At 29.1% G+C, this 18,766-nt stretch overlaps 2 protein-coding genes across 2 annotated transcripts in view; one reads left to right on the top strand and one right to left on the bottom strand.

Annotated features, from left to right (window-relative positions):
• LOC113377635 (fidgetin-like protein 1) overlaps positions 1-510 on the bottom strand; it is a 3,259-nt gene extending 2,749 nt beyond the window's left edge. Inside the window, 1 exon segment of the mRNA XM_026618013.1 lies at positions 501-510. Coding sequence (XP_026473798.1) covers positions 501-510 — 10 coding nt within the window.
• Positions 511-706: 196 nt separating this feature from the next.
• LOC113377624 (27 kDa hemolymph protein-like) lies at positions 707-15,486 on the top strand. The gene is made up of 4 exons (XM_026618001.1): positions 707-722; positions 3,689-3,873; positions 5,570-5,682; positions 15,429-15,486. Exons 1-4 carry the CDS (start codon positions 707-709, stop codon positions 15,484-15,486), a joined length of 372 nt encoding a protein of 123 aa, XP_026473786.1.
• Positions 15,487-18,766: the final 3,280 nt, after the last annotated feature.

Raw genomic sequence — 18,766 nt, 5'->3', positions numbered from 1 at the left:
AATATACAATCACTTTTAATTTGTTTGGATCGAATTCCTTTTTAATAGGAGCTGACATTAAACGACATTATGTATTGTCAGAGAATAAAATCATCAATAAAAAACATGAAGTTTCATACGTTTTGGTTATAATTCTAGCCTTCATTAAGTAGCCAAAAATTCAATTTAACAACTAAAATATGTAACAATAGAGTTTGAAAAATTGCGATTATAAATAATACAAATAAGATTATATTTTATAAAAAATTATCAGGTTTTCTGTGAATATTTGAATTGTTTTAGTAATATACATAAATATACTTATTGTTTGTTTTATGATTCAGTACCATTGTATGATTCAGTGGATTTTGTTATCGCGAGCTTGATTAGACTTTGTACTTTATTTCTATTTTTATTCTGATTAATATATTCACACAATGTAATGTTTTGTATATGAATCTTTGTTTACAAAGATTTTATTCTATAGGTCAAAAAAGTCCTTTTACACCTTTTTGAGAAACCTGTCAGCATTTTGAAAGAATGATGAAATAATAAATGATAAAGTAATGAATATATAAATATTAGTAAAAAAGTTTTATAGGCTTGAAAAAAGGAACATAAGTTTAAGTTTTTTGTTAATATAATATTTTCTTTAATTATAATAAATTGAATATAATTATTTAAACATTTATTAATTTTTTTAAATGCATCTGTCAGTTTTTTCAAAATGGCGGCAACTGTCAGTTAGTCTTGTAAATAGTTATTGGATGATTGGAAGTGTTAATATTATTTATTATAATTAATATAATTGGAAATTGTGTTTACATAATTTGACATTAGAGAGATTCGTGTCTTAATTTATTATTCTATTAATTATTTTAAAATTAAGTTTTGTACTTCTATAACACACCGGAATGTTTGACGACTTCACGCCATTATAATAAATTCAAATTGATATACAAATTTTATTATAATATTTGTGTAATAACTATTTATTTTATATAAAAATACATACCTTGTGCAAAAGGAGAGTCAATTCTTCGTCAAGTTAAAATAAATAACTTTTTCACATAAATTTTCTTTTTTCAAAACTTTTTTTTAAGTTTTTCGAACGTGTTTGTTGGTAGCTGTGGTCGTGACGTCACTAGCAATAAGGTGGTTGAGTTTTCCATTTGCTTAATTGCGAATTGTGCATTTTCTTTTAGTGATAATATACATGTTGTGTTTCAAATACTTAATGTAAGTACATATAAAACTGTTATTATTTATATAAATTGCATATTTAGTTGTAACAATAATTTTAATTACACTTATTAGCAGCATTAGTAATATTTACAATGCAACTGATAGTTTACTACTAAACGATAACGTCCATGTTTTTATATAATAAAAATATTTTAAAACACTAATTATAACTTGAATTTTCGGCTAAATCTAAATCTAAATCATAACTATTAACTTAAATTGTATTTTGTTTAAAAAATCAATATTTTTTATTATTTTATTAATAATAATTTTTAAGTAAAGGTTATGTATAATGCGTTAGATCTAATCGTGTTGTAATGGTGGCTAAATGGCGAATTTTCTAGTTTGTTTTTTTGATTAGATAGATGTATATAATTTGAAACGCGTAATGTAAGTACATTTATAACTATTACTATTTATAGAAATTGCATATTAGGTTACAATCAGTTTAATTACACTTATTAGCAAAATTAGTATAATATTCATAACGAAACTGACAATTAACTACAAAACGATAACGGCCATGTTTTTTAAGTAATAAAAACTATATTAAAACACCAATTAAAACATGAATTATCGATTATTATGTCGAATGCATAATCTTAAGTATATATTTGATAATTTATAATAATTTTATTAACAATAAATTTCAAAGTAAAAATTTAACATGAAATCATTTTAAGGTTATGTCAAAAGTATTATTAAAAATGTCGCTAATTAAATTTAAATTTTTTATTATTTTCAAATCAGCAGTGTGATTATGTAAATTTATGCGATGAAAAGCATATTTATTGATTCTTCAATTCAATGTCTAAGGTCTAGTTTTTTATTTTTCAAATCTAGACACCGCGACTAATGGCAGTTATAAAAAAAACTATTTATTTATTTCTTGCTGATTAGTTTTTAACAATAAATAAGTTTTTGCTTTGTACGTCATCAGGAAATCATGGTCAGAGTTTGCTGTAAAATTGTGTTTAAAACAGTTTTGTAGAAATATGCAAATATATTTAAATTCTATATTACTCATTATACATAAACAATTTCTTGTTAGATACAGGAGTCACATTATACATTTATTTTTAGTTTTATGTAAACAATTAGAGCAGCATTATACATGAATATTTTATACAATATAAATATTTATTAGGTATATGTAATATGATATAATTTAATATGATATAATATAATATAATATGATATAATATAATATAATATATATATATATATATATATATATATATATATACATGTTTGAATAGATTTGAATTTGATGTTGATATAATATATTTTATTTGAAAAGTTAGGCGTTACATCATTAAAAAATAGTATGAAATGAGAGTATATATATTTATATTCATTTATATATATATATATATATATATATATATATATATACACATATATAGTTTTTTCGACCTCGAGTTAAAAGAAAACATTACTTATTAACGTGTGTCATTATCAGTTAAAAAATTGTTCTCAAAACTTTAATAAAAAAAATCAACACAACTAGAAATTTTAAATCAAAAACTAAAGTTGAGGACATGATGCCTCCTAGACTAAAAAAAAGTCAAACAATTATGTTTATCTCGGCTCAATATAATGTAATATAAACTAGCAATATTTCTCTATTCATATTAATATATATTTATATAATAAAAATAATTTAAATATAATAATTATTATATTTAAATTATTATATATATTGTTGACATAACAATTGAGTTGAAAATTGATCAAAAATGATATATTTTTGTTCTAATTTTATAAGCAATTTGAAATATTTAAAATTCAAGACTTTTTGAGAAACTAGGTGTAAGTGGCATTTTCCTTAAGGTAAATTACAAAATTTTCCTGATATGTGTAAATAATCGACTTATTCAATAAGTATTGAAATTTTGCAGCTTTCATGGTAATCGAATTTTGAACTTTAATGAATTTTTATAATCAAACCACTTTCCTATGATTTTAAAAGATCTTCACAAAAAAAAGCTACTTTTCAAGGGCGAATGTAACAGAAAAAATCTTGAAGACGAGTTATGTATATTTAATAACATCATTAAATAATTATTTATTAAACGAAATAAATGATAATGAAGGCACGTGTCTTATGTGAGGAGGATGATTCGTAATGTTTTATGATATTATATTAATAGAATGAGTGCATCGGCCTTGGTGACCGTTTGACTGTGTCAAATCAGCAATTCAGCAAACCATACGATAATAACGAAAAAATTTGAAAATTATTCATATTGTGCTTAGACAAGCAAGCAATGGTAAATGATTAAATCGATTTAAACTAGAAGTCAAGTATTAAAAGGAACTTTCTAAAGACAACCTTGTTAAATGGCCATCCTGGATTTTCTTATTGGCTTCAGCGGAATTCTATTATTCATAAATTTATTAATATTATTATATATATTATATAAGTGAAATGAACTGTTTCTAATTATATTACCATTACCAGGTGGAGTGCTTTGTGTACAAGCAGAAGACGAGATTAATCTGCAGGAGGTTGTTGACAAATTACCAGAAGATCTGGTCGGAAAATTGAACATTTCAGCACTTCCTTCGACAGAGGAAGCAGAAAAACTGGCCAGAGAAAAATGCAGAAAGGAAAGTGGAAGCGACGATGCTTACGATAAAGCTTTTGTAAGTATAATTTTTAAACTTCCCGTATGGCAAGTTATAGTAATGGCCCGAAAATCGAAAATGAAAATGTTTTTATATCTTTACGTTTCAGAGGTTTCTGAACATTTTGGCATACCTTGGAAAAAATGTATGTGTGTGTTTTGTGTGCCCGCATTTTTTGTCAACGTTTTTGAGCGCACGGATCAACCGATTTCAATGGTTCAAAAAACATTCGATTCCTATTGATATGGAGATGTGCTTATTAGTTTTTGGCAAAGACAAATGTACAAAAAATGGCAGTTTTTGAGTGAACTAAGCATCCGATTCGAATGATTCAAAAAACTTTCTGCTTGTGTTGACAAAACAATTGCTTTTGAAAAAAAAACAATTTTTTTCTAAAGTTTTTTTTTGCATATTGAAAATAAATCAGGTTTTATTAACTTCCCGTAGGGTAAGTTATTGTAATAGGCCGAAAATCGAAATTCAAATTTTTTACATTTCTCGACGTTTTGAAGGTTTCTGAACATTTTGGCATACCTCAGAAAAAATGGATGTGTTTGTGTGTATGTGTGTGTGTATGTATATATGGATACAAATTTCCAGTCACGTTTTCGGGCGCACGGATCAACCGATTTGAATGATTCAAAAAACATTCGATTCCTATTGGTAGGGAGAAGAGCTGATTAGTTTTTGGCAAAGGCAGGTCCAGCCGTTTCGGAGATACGGAGCAAAGAGTGCAGAAAATAGAAATCGACTTTTTGAGAGAACGGAGTATCCGATTCGAATGATCTAAAAAACTAATTAGTAATGATTGGGAGAAGTGTTTATTAGTTTTTGGCAAAGGCAGGCATAGCAATTTCGAAGATACGGAGCTAAATGTGCAAAAAATGGCAGTTTTTGAGAGAACTAAGCGTCCGATTTAAATGAAACAAAGAACTTTCTGCTTGTCTTAACAAAATAATTGATTTTAGAAAAAAAAATTTGTTCCAACTTTTTTTTTTTCAAAAAAATTTTTTTGTATATCAAAAATAATTCACATACAATTTTTATTTCTAACTATAGTTCTAAAATACTTTAAACAAATAATTTCAACTTTGCAATTTATTCTAAGTTTATATAATTTATTCTTAGTTTCTATAATCTAATTCTAAGTTTATATAATTCTTATAAATTTTAGACAATGATACAATATTTATAAAAATCTATTTGAAAACATTTAATAGTCTTTGAACATTTTGTTACGATACGTGAAATTCCAGCAATTTGCCTTAAGGCACGATGCCGTGCACCACTAGTTTTATTTTCAATTTAATTATTTCAAAATAATTGATTTTAGAAAAAAAAATTTGTTCCAACTTTTTTTTTTTCCAAAAAAATTTTTTTGTATATCAAAAATAATTCACATATAATTTTTATTTCTAACTATAGTTCTAAAATACTTTAAACAAATAATTTCAACTTTGCAATTTATTCTAAGTTTATATAATTTATTCTTAGTTTCTATAATCTAATTCTAAGTTTATATAATTCTTATAAATTTTAGACAATGATACAATATTTATAAAAATCTATTTGAAAACATTTAATAGTCTTTGAACATTTTGTTACGATACGTGAAATTCCAGCAATTTGTCTTAAGGCACGATGCCGTGCACCACTAGTTTTATTTTCAATTGTATATGTCGATTATTTTATCAATTTATAATTTTGTTTTTAGGCCGCCAAAGATGAGCTTAAGACTTGTTTCACGTCTTTGCTGAATATGGAGGAACTTAAACAGGAGATGGAAAAGGCTAAACCGACAGGAGATTTAGATTTAGTTTTTAAAAAGTAGGTTTATCATACAGTTTATGCATTATTCAAAAAGTAAAGAAAATATGCGAGTTTAGGTAAGAACGTTTTGATTATTAGTTCAATTTGCTTTGAAAAAATGTCTATTTTTATTTTTAAATTATTCTTTATATTTTTTATAAATTAGTTTTATATTTTAATTCTTATAATTATTATTTCTATCGACCCAGCTTTATAGATATAACTAGTTGGTTTGGTATTTAGCCTTGAGGCAAGTTACATGAACTTTCCGATATGAGTAAATAATCGACTTAATCAATAAAAACTAATTTAATTTAAGAGTGGTTAAAAGTATTCCGAGTGGATTTATTACACATAATTGAAAACAAACAAACAGATTAACTGGGAGTATTTTTTTAAAAGTAAATTTTCAGAAATCAATAATTTTTATAATTGAACCAGTTTCCAGGACTTTAATGGTTTATTATGTTCAAGACCAAGTACTCTATCATTATACCAAGTAAATAGTCTAATTTTAATATTAACAAATGTCAAGAGAACTACTCATTTTCTCAAACTTTGATGAATTTTTAAAATCAAACTATTAGTCGTAAGGCCGTAATATTTCAGTAAATTCTATAAGACCATGGTATATATCGCTAAAAAAAATTCCATAAAAATCGGCTTAAATTTTTTTTTCAACAGTTAATTACAAGAAAACGGCTCGGTAGATCTTCACCTAAAACTAATCAGTATCATTCCCAACTAATATCTTTCGAACAGTTTTTGATTTTTTAAAATCGGTTCGGTAGGATGAGCTTAAATGTGGACGAAAAGTTTAACACTTTTTTTCAAATTACAAAGAAACGGCTTGGCAGATCGTCGCCCAAAACTGACAAACGATAGTCCTCACCGAAATACATCAAATGTCTTTTAAATTTCTAAAATCGGTTCAGGCGTTTCATGAGAAAACGTCGATCAAAAGTCTAATTTTGACAAATGCCAAAAAAACGATACCAATTTTTGCAAACTTTGACGAATTTTTAAAGCTGAACCAGTTGTCGTAGGGTCGTAATATTTTAGTATGATCTAGAGGACTGTGGTATCTACCGTCAAAAAAATAATCATAAAAATCGTCGAATTTTTTTTTTTTTAAACTTTATTACAAGAAAACGGCCCGGCCGATCTCTACCAAAAACTAATCAGCACGATTCCCAACCAATATCTTTCGAACGCTTTTTGAATTTTTAAAATCGATTCAGAATTGCGGGCTGAAACGTAGACGAAAAATTTTGCACTTTTCTGCGATTTATAAAAAAACGGCTTGGCCGATCGTCGCACAAAACTGACAAACAATAGTTCTCGTCGAGATATATCGAATGGCTTTTAAATTTTTGAAATCGGCTCAGCCGTTTTCGAGAAAACATCGATTTACGGCAAAAAATCTATTCACATACACACACACACACAAACTTTTTCCAAATTTGATCTCATTTGATTCAGAATGGCTTGAAACGTCTAGAAAACATAAAATTAGAGAATCGGAATTTTTGATGAAAACAAACTTATCCTTCGGGAAGCTAAAAATAAGCATTGATAATTTTAATAAGCATTAATAAGATTCATAAGAAATTCGCCATTCTTTAATAAAACTTCAACTACTTCTGTGTGATTATTGATTTTTGCCAGATGAAGTGGTGTGAAATTATATGTGTCAAAAGCATTGACTATAGCTTTGTTTTTTATTAAACATTCAACTGTTTCCTTGTGGCCATTGTGTGCAGCAAAGTGTAGTGCAGTGCAATTGTTGCTATTTGTAGCATTTACATTGGCACCAGCATTTATCAAAATCTGAACAACTTCACAATGTCCCTTTTGGGCTGCCAAGTGCAGAGGTGTTTCTTTTCTGTTGTTAACAGCATTCACTTTACTTTTACTTTCCTCCAACAATAATTCTGTGAGTTCTGTGTCACCTGCTTTAGCTGCGTAATGCAATGAAATTGGTATTTCTGCGTTAAATTGACGACAACTGCTTAAAGACTGCGTTTTGGTCCTCTGAAGCAAAAGCTCGAGAATTTTTATACGACCTTGATTTTCAACCAAACCATTGCTTAAAAAAAATTGCACGATTTCATTGTGATCATTTAAAAAAGCACAATCGAATGGTGTCCGATTCAACTTATCAATTATATTAAAATTGGCTCCATTTTCTATTAATAATTGCACGATTTTTATGTGGCCATTAATGGCTGCATGATGTAATGCTGTACGTTTTCTTTTATCGACGGCATCAACATTTGCCGAATTTTTTAAGAGAATGTCCATAGTCTTTGTATAGCGTCTTTTACATAACCATAGAAGTAACATTGAGTTTATCCAAGGTACTTTAGCTTTGGCACCATTGTCTATCAAAATCTGAACAATCTCATAGTGGCCGTTTTCTGCTGCTACTTGTAGTGGAGAATAAAAATGTTCTTTTTTGGCCGCAAAAGCGTGATTACGAACTAAATATTTATGATTAGATTTTAATACAAGGTTAGCATTAGCTCCAAAATTCAGAAGGATTTTAGTCATTTCCGTGTCTCCTTTGAATGCTGCGTAATGTAATGGAGAACCGTAGTCAACATCGTGACCATTAATAACTGCCTTCACAAAATCAGTATCTATTTGTTGTAAAATGCTTTTCACATTCTGGTGTTTTGTATCTTTAACTGCTTTCATTAGTTCAACAAAATATTCGTTAAGCTGTTTCAATAACTTGTAAATTTGTGAACAGTTGTGAAAAAATACAAACAATGATTCTAAAAATGGAGCTTCAATTTTATTTTCAGCTATTTGGATAAATATTGACCAAAGGTATATTAAATTGTCACGATTGTGTTCAAAAATTCCAAGTATATATTCTTGGAGTTCAACATCTATATTTATTCCTTCTATATTTAGCACATCCAACAATTTATCATGATCACACAACCCTTTGGTTTTGAGTAGTTCTTCCATTTGATTTCCAAATCTCAAATGTTCTTTTAACACTTGTATGAATGCACCTTCCAGTTCTATTCCTCCTTCCAAAACTAGATCATGAATACGATGTATCAGACTTGCTTCAGGTATCATTTGTGGATTGGTATTGTTTGCATTTTTAATTTTATATTGGTGGCAGTTTAATTTGCTAAGCACATTAACGATCAGTTGATATCTCACATCCAGTGGATCGATCCCTTTTTCAATACTTTTTTTATGGAATTCATATATTTTTCTTAGAAAACTTGTTTTATAATAGAGCTTTTCAGCATTCTGAACTGTTGTAAAACCATCAATACAAGAGTTATATCCCGAACCACCTTTAAGAATGAGTACGACCCTATCATATAAATTGCAAACATAATCTTTTTCTTTATTTTTAAAAGGGTAATTATAGAAAACAAATTTCGGTATCCAAACATTATTAGAAAAATAACGGTTATTGCTTTCAAGAGCTCTCAAATAGTTCATTAAAAGTGTGTTCAAACTTATATTGAAATCAAAACGCTTTTCAAGTAATTTCATTGTTACCATTTTATTGTACACGAGCAAGTAAGATAAAAGCTTGTCACTATTCTTTGCCGAAATTAAATCTTCGATATCAGTCTTTTCTATCAACAGACAAGCTATATCAGGTGGCCCAGTTTTTTTCACTATTTCAATTATCGGTAAACGATTTCCACAAAAATTACTCCTGAAGGGTTTACCGTCAATCAAATTCATCTTCAATCCAAATTCTAGATACTTCATTAAATTGTTTTCAATTATATTTTCCTTGATTGTGTTAAACCTTTTTTGTCTCCAATTTTCATCAAACAACATTTTCTTAATCATATATTGTGCGATATCATAGTGCCCATTATCAATTGCTAAAAACAAAGGGTTTTGACTATATTTCTCGGTACTTCTTATATTACTTGTTAAGTGTTCTGCGTCCAATTTATCCACTAAGGCATAAGAAAGTTTTTGATGCCCAATTTTTATACTAGCACATAATATTTCGTATTGATGATTTTGATCAGGAATCATATTTACAATTTTACATGCATCTTGTGTATTAGCCATTAAATTAGCTATTAATGAGTAAACGTCGGTATAACGTATCTGTGATTTGAACTTGTGCAAGTTTCGTAATAAGATTTGAATTTTAATCTCTATGCCAACATCGGTTATATCATTTTCACTGTGCTTTGCTTTTAATTGTAAAAAATTCATCACTTGTATATTTTGAGCTTTATCAATGATATCAATTAAAATATCGTTTACAAAACATTTTTTGAAGTCATCAATACTAATAGATTTGAATTTATTCCAGAAATAACAAGAGACGAAATATTCAGCGTAGGTTCGGTGGATAAATTTTGGTCTTCCGTCAATATTGCCAACAATAATTCCTAATTTTTCAATAGCCTGCTCATTTTTCTTCATTAAAGATTGAATTTCTTCTCTTTCTCCATGACTTAATATTTTTTTAAGCTTAGCTTTTTTAATTAATGAATATAACGCTAATAATTCATGATTTTCTAGAACCAATCGGTAGTTTTTGTCTTCTTTGAGCTTATGATATGGATCAGCAATGTTAATATTCCGTTTCTCTTCGCTCTCAATCTCAAAATATTTTATTTTGACAAACTTTTCATATAACATAACTAAATCCAAACCGCTCCATATGAATTTATTGTTGTTACCCAATGTGTAATAATATTCGAAATCATTCTTTAAAATATTTGCCACCATGAGTGCTTGCAGTGGAATGCTCATCATCGAATCAGAATTATAAGGGGTTTTATCTATCACTTGTAACATTTTAGAAATTATATTTTCTGATCGCTCATCATTCCATTCCTTAATTGTACAACTTTGTTTCCAGAATTTTTGTAAGAAATTGATTTGTTGTTCAGGAGATAGTGGCTCTAGTGAGTACGAAGAAGTTTCAAGTTTATTTTCCAACTCGATTTTGATTTTGTTGTAAGGACGGGTAGTTATCCATAGTTTCTGTATTTCGCTCATCTTCAAAATAAAAAACATTTCCAGAACTTTATCTTTGTAGTGTGGACTAATCTCATCGAATCCGTCAAATAGTAAAATCATTTTTCCGTTGTTGTAGCAATGGTTAAATAGATTTATTTCAAGCAAATCCAACTCATTAATTTCTTTTTCGGATGCTTTTAGAATTAATTTTCCGTTTTCTACAATCAAATTGTTTAGTATATATTCTATGATTGAATTTCGTACGCCTTTATCCTTATTTTGTTTTTGGAAAAGTTTGAAACTGGCAGTTTTATATAAAAATTTAACAACATCTAATTCTGTGAATTTGTTACTCTTTTCTTCTTCTTGCTGTAATTCGGTTGCATAATTTATTAAATTAATTCGTAAAATCCATAAAGATGGATCATTTTGTTTAGTTTGCACTGCTAAATGTGTCAATGTCGTTGATTTGCCCATACCTGGATCGGCGGAAATGATAAATACTTTTGCTGATGAATCTGTTATTTTTTTAAAAGTTGTACTGGGACACCATCCGTAGTGTGGGTTATTATTCCACCGATATTCATTCATGAACTTGCCAATAAATTGTTCTCCGCCAACTAATGTTCGGTCTATATAAAATTGCGTGTATTTTGCATCTACTAATGTTTTTCCAATTTCTAAAATATTATCATTGACAAGGGTGGACAACACATCACCTTGTATAAAACTTTTGGAAGAATCATCTATTACGGTATTCAAATATGTTTCTTCTCCTTGAAATATGATCCTTTTTGATAAAATTATATTTTGTGAATTTTCATCCAGATTACTCAAATTAATATGATCATCTATTTGCTCCCAAAAACTACCAATTCTATCAAAATAGTCTTTGAATTTTTCAGCCAGAGTGTCATTCTTTTGAGAGATTAAAATTAGTTTTTTCTTATTATCAGAGTTTAGTAATTTTTCAAAATTTGAGTAGAGTTTACTTACATTTTCTTCGGTGACGAATGAAATTATTATCAAAATTTGCCATTGCGTTTTTTGGCTTAATGCTTCCAAAATTGTTTCAACATAATCGCGCGATTGTGAATAGAGATACTGGAGGTCAATAAATTCGACATTTTCACACGATCTATACTTTTGTACTAATTTAATACATGTTAATAACTTTTGCTTTGTGATAATATTTAACACTCGTTTCTCAAGTTGATCTTCAAATTCTGACAAACCCAGTTTTGTAATCGAATCGCATTTAAATTCGATGCCAAAACGTTCGATACTCTTAATATACATAATTCTAAAACTGTTTAAAATTGGCTTATCTTGAATCTCTTTATACACATTATCGAAGTAATTACAATTTTCTGTTAAATACGAAGTTTGATATTGGCATTTCCACCACTCCTGTATCTTATTGTGAACGTGTTCAAAAACGGTATCGGTTTCAAAACTTGAATCGAAAAACGATTGTTTTTTTTGATAATATTTATTGATTTCCTGCTTAATTATTTTTTCCACTTCATCTTCATTAGCTTGATCAGTATATAATTTTGTTTGATTTAAAAATTGTCTGAACAGCTTGTTGTCGACTAAGGACAAGTTAGGAAAATCCTTGATATCAATTTCAAATCGTACTAGGTTTAAATACTCATGTGCTAAGCCGGCTTGTAATTTCTTGAATAGATTCTTGGAACACGTTGGCAATAAATCTTCGTCGGTATTGAATTTGAGCAATCCAGTCGATTCATCCAAAATGAGAAGATTTCCAACTAAACCACCGATACCGCCGTTGATATCCAATTCACCTTTTGTGAGAAGTTTTTCAGCACCAACTATTTTGTCATCAATTCGAATAATATTATCCCCATCTTTCAAATTTTTGAACAATTCAATTAACTTTGATGACAAATGATCTAATCTTTTATTTTGCTTCTTTTCGTTTCCTCTTATTTTTAAATCAAGATTTCCAAAACCAATCGGTAATTTGAATGATAATGCAGCGTTTTTGTTTTCTTTTAATCTATTTTCCTCAATTATTTTGTTAAAAATAGATAACAAATTATTATTATCATCGGGTCTAAATTTTCCAGTGCAATATTCTTCGGATTCGTCATCAGAAACAAGTATGATATTTTGCGCCAAAAATACGTGATAGGTTTTCATCAGGTCATCCGAGAGTATGTTTTTGTAACTGCCTGGTTTAGAAAAAATAAATTCATACATTTTTTCAGCTAATTGTTTAACACGCATTTCCTTTATGGTTTGTACAAGACCATGCACTTCAACAGATTCCAATGGAAGAGTTTTTCCTTTGGCATTTATGTGAAGCAAGTCATCATTATTTGTATAAAGATTTTCATTTTTGTTCTGATTAATTGCTTCCTTAGAAGGAGTATAAATAATGAAGCTGCAATCTAAATCTTGAAAGTATTCGGCGAATACAGGATCTTTACTGTCCGGATTGAATTTATATTTAATAGATAAATAACTATCGTAATACTTCGGTAGACCAAAATCTCCATCATTTTTCTGTAGTTTTTCTCTTGTAACTTTATTCTTGGCAGGGTCATCTTTGTGTTTAGCTTGTATGAAAATGTATTTTAATTTTTGTTCATCTTTCAACTTATACCTCAGAACTATGTCGTCAAAAACACCTAAACCTTCGACATTTGTACCTAAAGCAAAAGAATCTAGTCCTGCCCTGTTTAAGGCTCTTACCAATATCAGCATTATCAACTTTGTTTCATAATGTTGGCCTCCTATTCCCGATGTTCCTGGTCTTTTAGGATATTTATATTCTTGAATTGCAGGGAGACTTTTTATTTGGGTTTCAAGAGTTTGTCCTCCTAAAAAAGATCATTCTTAGTTTGTATGTATGTGTATGCATGTGCGTCGACAATTTTTCGTCGACGATTTTGTGAACGCGGATCAACCGATTTGAATAATTAAGGCAAATTGCCGGAACTTCTCGTACCGTAATTAAACATTCGAGAAATGAAAATAATCGATAATTGTTCTGAATAATTTCGAATAGATTATTTATTATAAATACATACTGTGCTTTTTAAATTAGGCGACGAGCGTATTCTTCAAACAACTTTTTTTATTTTTTTTAAATTTAATTTTTTTGATAATTTAGAAATATTTTCAAAATTTTGGAATTTTTTTAGAAGTTCGAAATTTTTTGGATTTTTGGTATTTGGAAAAATTCGAAATATTCTCAATTTTTTGTAAGAAATCTTTTTTTTTAATTTTGATATTTTTTGAGATTTTTCAAAATTTAGTTTTTTTTTGAAAATGGTGAAAATTTGTATTTTTTGAATCTTTCTGAAAATTTAGTTTTTTTCCATTTTTTTTAAATTTCGAAATTTTTTGTAAAAGCATTTTTTGCGCACCGTCTACTCAAGCAAAATGTATTTTGAATCAATTTAATCGGATGATCGGTTCTCTCAAAAATTGAATTACCATTTTTGTCTGTTTTTGCCCCGTATCTTCGAAACAGCTAGATCTGTCTCTGCCAAAAACTAATCACCACTTCTCACTATCATTACAAATTTAATGTTTTTTGGACCATCCAAATCGGATACTTCCTTTGATTTGAAATGAAGGACTGATAACTTTTGGGAAGGCAGGTCTAGCGGTTTTGGAGATCCAATAAAAAAGTAAAACTAATGGGGCATGGCATTGTGCCTTAAGGATTATTGCTGAAATTCCCATACCAAAAGAATTTTAAAACGCACCAATAGTTTTCTAGGCTTCTTTATGATGCAAGTGGGTTAAATACTGAAGTTTACTTACTTGGTTCGTTTGTGAATGAATGGCTTGCTTCTTCCTCAATTCCTACCATATGTTCTGATTGATTTTCACTTGTAGCTAATACTGGGCACAACATTTGCGCAATTTTTTCATTATTAATCATTTTGGCAATATCTCGAGGTGTTTTACCGATGTTATTGGAAACATCAACTTTTGCATTGTGTTTTAACAATATTTGCACAATGTCTTTAAATCCTTTCGAAACTGCAATGTGCAATGGAGTATCGCCCCTTGTATTCCCGGCATTTATATCTGTTTTCCATTTTGGATGCAAAAGTTCCTCAACCAAATCTTTTTTATTTTTCTCCGTGGCATAGTGCAAAGGCGTATTGTCTTTATTATTTTTGTCAACTATATTGGTTTTTACACCAGCGGTCAGTAAATTCTGTACCTCTTCTAAATTTCCGATTCTTATGGCTGAGAATAGTTCAGCATTTTTTTCACGTTCTTCATCACTATCACTAAAGAAATTTTCACTTGATATTGAGTCATGATCCATTTTCACTTGCTCCACAATAACCGACAGTGAACTTCAAACTGATTATTTCTAGAGAATTCGATTTGCGATTACTTGATGTTTACTGCAAATTTGTCTTATCTTGCCAAAGTAGATTAGATAATGAATAATCTCCATTGCCAATAAATTTGTTCTATCTTTATATGTAGCGACTATATTTATTTCACAATTATTAAATATATAAAGCATTAGCTGTAAGTGGCATTATTCCTAGGCTACTGAACGAACTTTCCGGCATGTGTAAATAATCGACGCAATAAAAAAGAAATCAATATACTAATTTACGATTGATTTATAAGTGTACTGATGTATATGTTGCTGTAGGATAAATTGCACAATTTTGTGCAAATTTATCAAAACATGCTAATTATTTTGATAAACAGTTTGAATTTAATATAATACATATATTATAATATATATACTCGTGGTTAATTTAAAACATATTTTTCAGATACTGCCAATTGACACCCGTCCTTAAACAATGTGTCTTCAATTTCACATTTCGATAGAACCATGTCTGGACGAACAGGAAAAGGATCACAAAAGGACATTTCAAAACGTAACAGACAGCCTGGCTGATTGTTCTGTTTCAAGGAAGGAGATCGAATTGCCTGTAAGATAAATAGCTGTTTTAAATATATATTTATGATATATACCCATTAAACAAATTCTAATAATAAATTATAAATGTAGGGTAAGATTGCTCAAGTCATACACCACTGCCTATGTCGTGCCCTTCTATATTTGGGCAATTATTAAAAAAAACTAGCTGTAAGTGGAATCTGTCTTGAAGCAATATGGCATCGCGCCTTAAGGCAAATTGCTGGAATCCCGTACCGTACGAAATATTCGAGGAATACTAAATGTTTCTGAATATTTCGATATACAAAAAAACTAAAAAAAAAAAAATGAAACAATTTTTTTTTTCCAAAAAATCAATATTTTGTTAAGACAAGCAGAAAGTTCTTTGAATCATTTAAATCGGACGCTTAGTTCTCTCAAAAACTGCCATTTTTTACATATTTAGCTCCGTATCTTCAAAATGGCGGGGCCTGCCTTTGCCAAAAACTAATAAAAACTCCCAATCATTACTAATTGAATGTTTTTTAGATCATTCAAATCGGATACTCCGTTCTCTCAAAAATTCGATTTCTATTTTCTGCACTCTTTGCTCCGTATCTCCGAAACGGCTGGACCTGCCTTTGCCAAAAACTAATCAGCTCTTTTCCATATCAATAAGAATCGAATGTTTTTTGAACCATTCAAATCGGTTGATCCGTACGCCCGAAAACGTGGGCGAAAATTTGTATCCATACATACATACACACACACATCCATTTTTTCTGAGGTATGCCAAAATGTTCAGAAACCTTCAAAACGTCGAGAAATGTAAAAATTTTAAATTCCGATTTTCGGCCCATTACAATAACTTACCCTACGGGAAGTTAAAAATATGTACTTGACTAAGCAAACGTTTACAATTTGAAGGCTATGGCAGACTTGGTGAAACAAAAATATGTAATTAAAAAGTATGTTTTTCCTAAAGTTTGTAATAATATTTACAAAGACTCGATCATGAGCTTATTATGGCTAGAATATGATACTGACACAAGTGCTTACCTTACTAATGTTTATTCATATAGTTTTTTCACAATCGATTAAGTAAGCTCATTCAAAAGGCATAATTAGTTTAGGTTATGTCATTTGTTTTAATTTCAAACTTTGCATCTTAAGTCGTACCTGTGCAAAATTCCTTATTTGCTCCAATTTATTAACTTCCCGAAGGAGAAGTTTATGTTTTCATCAAAAAATTCGATTCGCTAATTTTATGTTTTCTCGACGTTTCAAGCCATTCTGAATCGAATTAGACCAACAATTGGAAAAAGTATGTGTGTGTGTGTGAGAACAGATTTCTCCCGTAAATCGGCGTTTTTTTAAAAACGGCTGGACCAATTTCAAATCAATTCGATGAATCTCAATGAGGACCAGCGTATATCATTTTGCGCGATGATCAGCCAAGCCGTTTCTTTGTAAATAGCAGAAAAGTGAAATATTTTAGTCCACGTTTAAACCCGCAATTCTGAATCGTTTTTGAAAATTCAAAAACTGTTCGTAAGATAATGGTTGGGAATCGTGCTAATTAGTTTTTGGTAGAGATCAGCCGGGCCGTTTTCTTGTAATAAAGTGTTAAAAAAAAATCGACTATTTTTATTATTATTTTTTTGACGATGGATACCATAGTCTTCTAGATCATACTAAAATATTACGGTCCTACGACAACTCGTTTAACTTTAAAAATTCGTCAAAGTTTGCAAAAATTGGTTTCGTTTTTTTTGGCATTTGTCAAAATTAGACCTTTGATCGACGTTTTCTCAAAAAGCCATTTGATGTATCTCAATGAGGACTATCGTTTCAGTTTTGTGAAACGATCTTCCCAGCCGTTTCTTTGTAATTTGAAAAAAACTGTAAAACTTTAAAAGCCATTTGATGTATCTCAATGAGGACTATCGTTTGTCAGTTTTGTGAAACGATCTGCCCAGCCGTTTCTTTGTAAAGTGTAAAACTTTTCGTCCACATTTAACCGCAAACTACCGAACCGATTTTAAAAAATCAAAAACTGTTCGAAAGATATTAGTTGGGAATGATACTGATTAGTTTTAGGTGAAAATCTACCGAGCCGTTTTCTTGTAATTAACTGTTGAAAAAAAAATTTAAACCGATTTTTATGAAACTTTTTTCCGATATATAAAATTGTCTTATAGAACTTACTAATATTGCGGCCCTACGACAAGTCGTTTAATTTTAAATATTCTATAAAATTTGAGAAAATGAGTAGTTTTCTTGGCGTTTTTTTCAAATTAAAATTAGACGATTTACTTGATATAACGATAGAGTACTTGGTCTTAATAAACATACTAAAGCATTAAAGTTCTACGGAAACTGGTTCAATTATAAAAATTGTTGATTTTTGAAAATTTGCTCTTAGAAAATATTTCGAGTTAACGAATTGTTCGTTTTCAATTATGTGTAATAAATCCACTCGGAATACTTTTAATGACTCATAAATTAATTTATTTTTTATTGATTAAGTCGATTATTTACACGTATCGGGAAGTTATGTAACTTGCCTCAAGGCAAAATACCAATACCAACTAGTTAGGGAGCATTTTATGAAGCTTTTTTAATGAATAAAAATGAATACCTATATTGCAAAATTTGCTCTAATTGGTAAACGCCAAGTCATTGTAAACGATTTTACTTATTTCATGAACAGTTCCATCTCCTTTCTTAGGACAGAGTCTTAATAATATTAAAAATGCATACTTTACTTTGAGGAATTTATTAACTGAGAAGTTTATGTTTTTTTATTTTATGTTTTATTTTAATATTTATCTTGGACTTGGTAAGTGATAACCAGAGAAAAGTTGATCTCTGACTGAATTGTTCACTTTTTTGGCAGAAGGTTTAATTATATAGGTGGTACGACTAAGGCGACTGAGCGTCTAAATCGTACTGAAAGCACATTTTCCAAAAGTATAAATATACTTATTTTAATTAAAAAATCAACAATTATTAATTACAAGTTAAGTAGATAAGGATTCAAAACATGCTAAAGATTAAGCAACCTTACTTTGGGAATTTACTTATAAGTTTATTTTTCATATTGATTATATTTTGATTTTAAGTTTTTTTTTTTATTCCAGTATTCATTGCCGAAGGTGGTCCTGAATGTTTGACATCCAAACAAGAAGAAATCAAGAAATGTGTTAATACCACAATGTCAAATAT

This window comes from Ctenocephalides felis, unplaced genomic scaffold (assembly GCF_003426905.1).
Source record: "Ctenocephalides felis isolate EL2017-DRISC unplaced genomic scaffold, ASM342690v1 CF-g0.4_SCAFFOLD_00845, whole genome shotgun sequence".
NCBI classification, from domain to species: domain Eukaryota; kingdom Metazoa; phylum Arthropoda; class Insecta; order Siphonaptera; family Pulicidae; genus Ctenocephalides; species Ctenocephalides felis.
This window is presented reverse-complemented; position numbering and strand designations above follow the sequence as displayed.

Bases quoted from the DNA above. Each gene is read 5' to 3' on its own strand.
- LOC113377624 (XM_026618001.1), top strand. The intron at 3,874-5,569 runs GTAAGTATAATT...TTTTGTTTTTAG, and splicing joins ATGCTTACGATAAAGCTTTT to GCCGCCAAAGATGAGCTTAA. The intron at 5,683-15,428 runs GTAGGTTTATCA...CATATTTTTCAG, and splicing joins TTAGATTTAGTTTTTAAAAA to ATACTGCCAATTGACACCCG.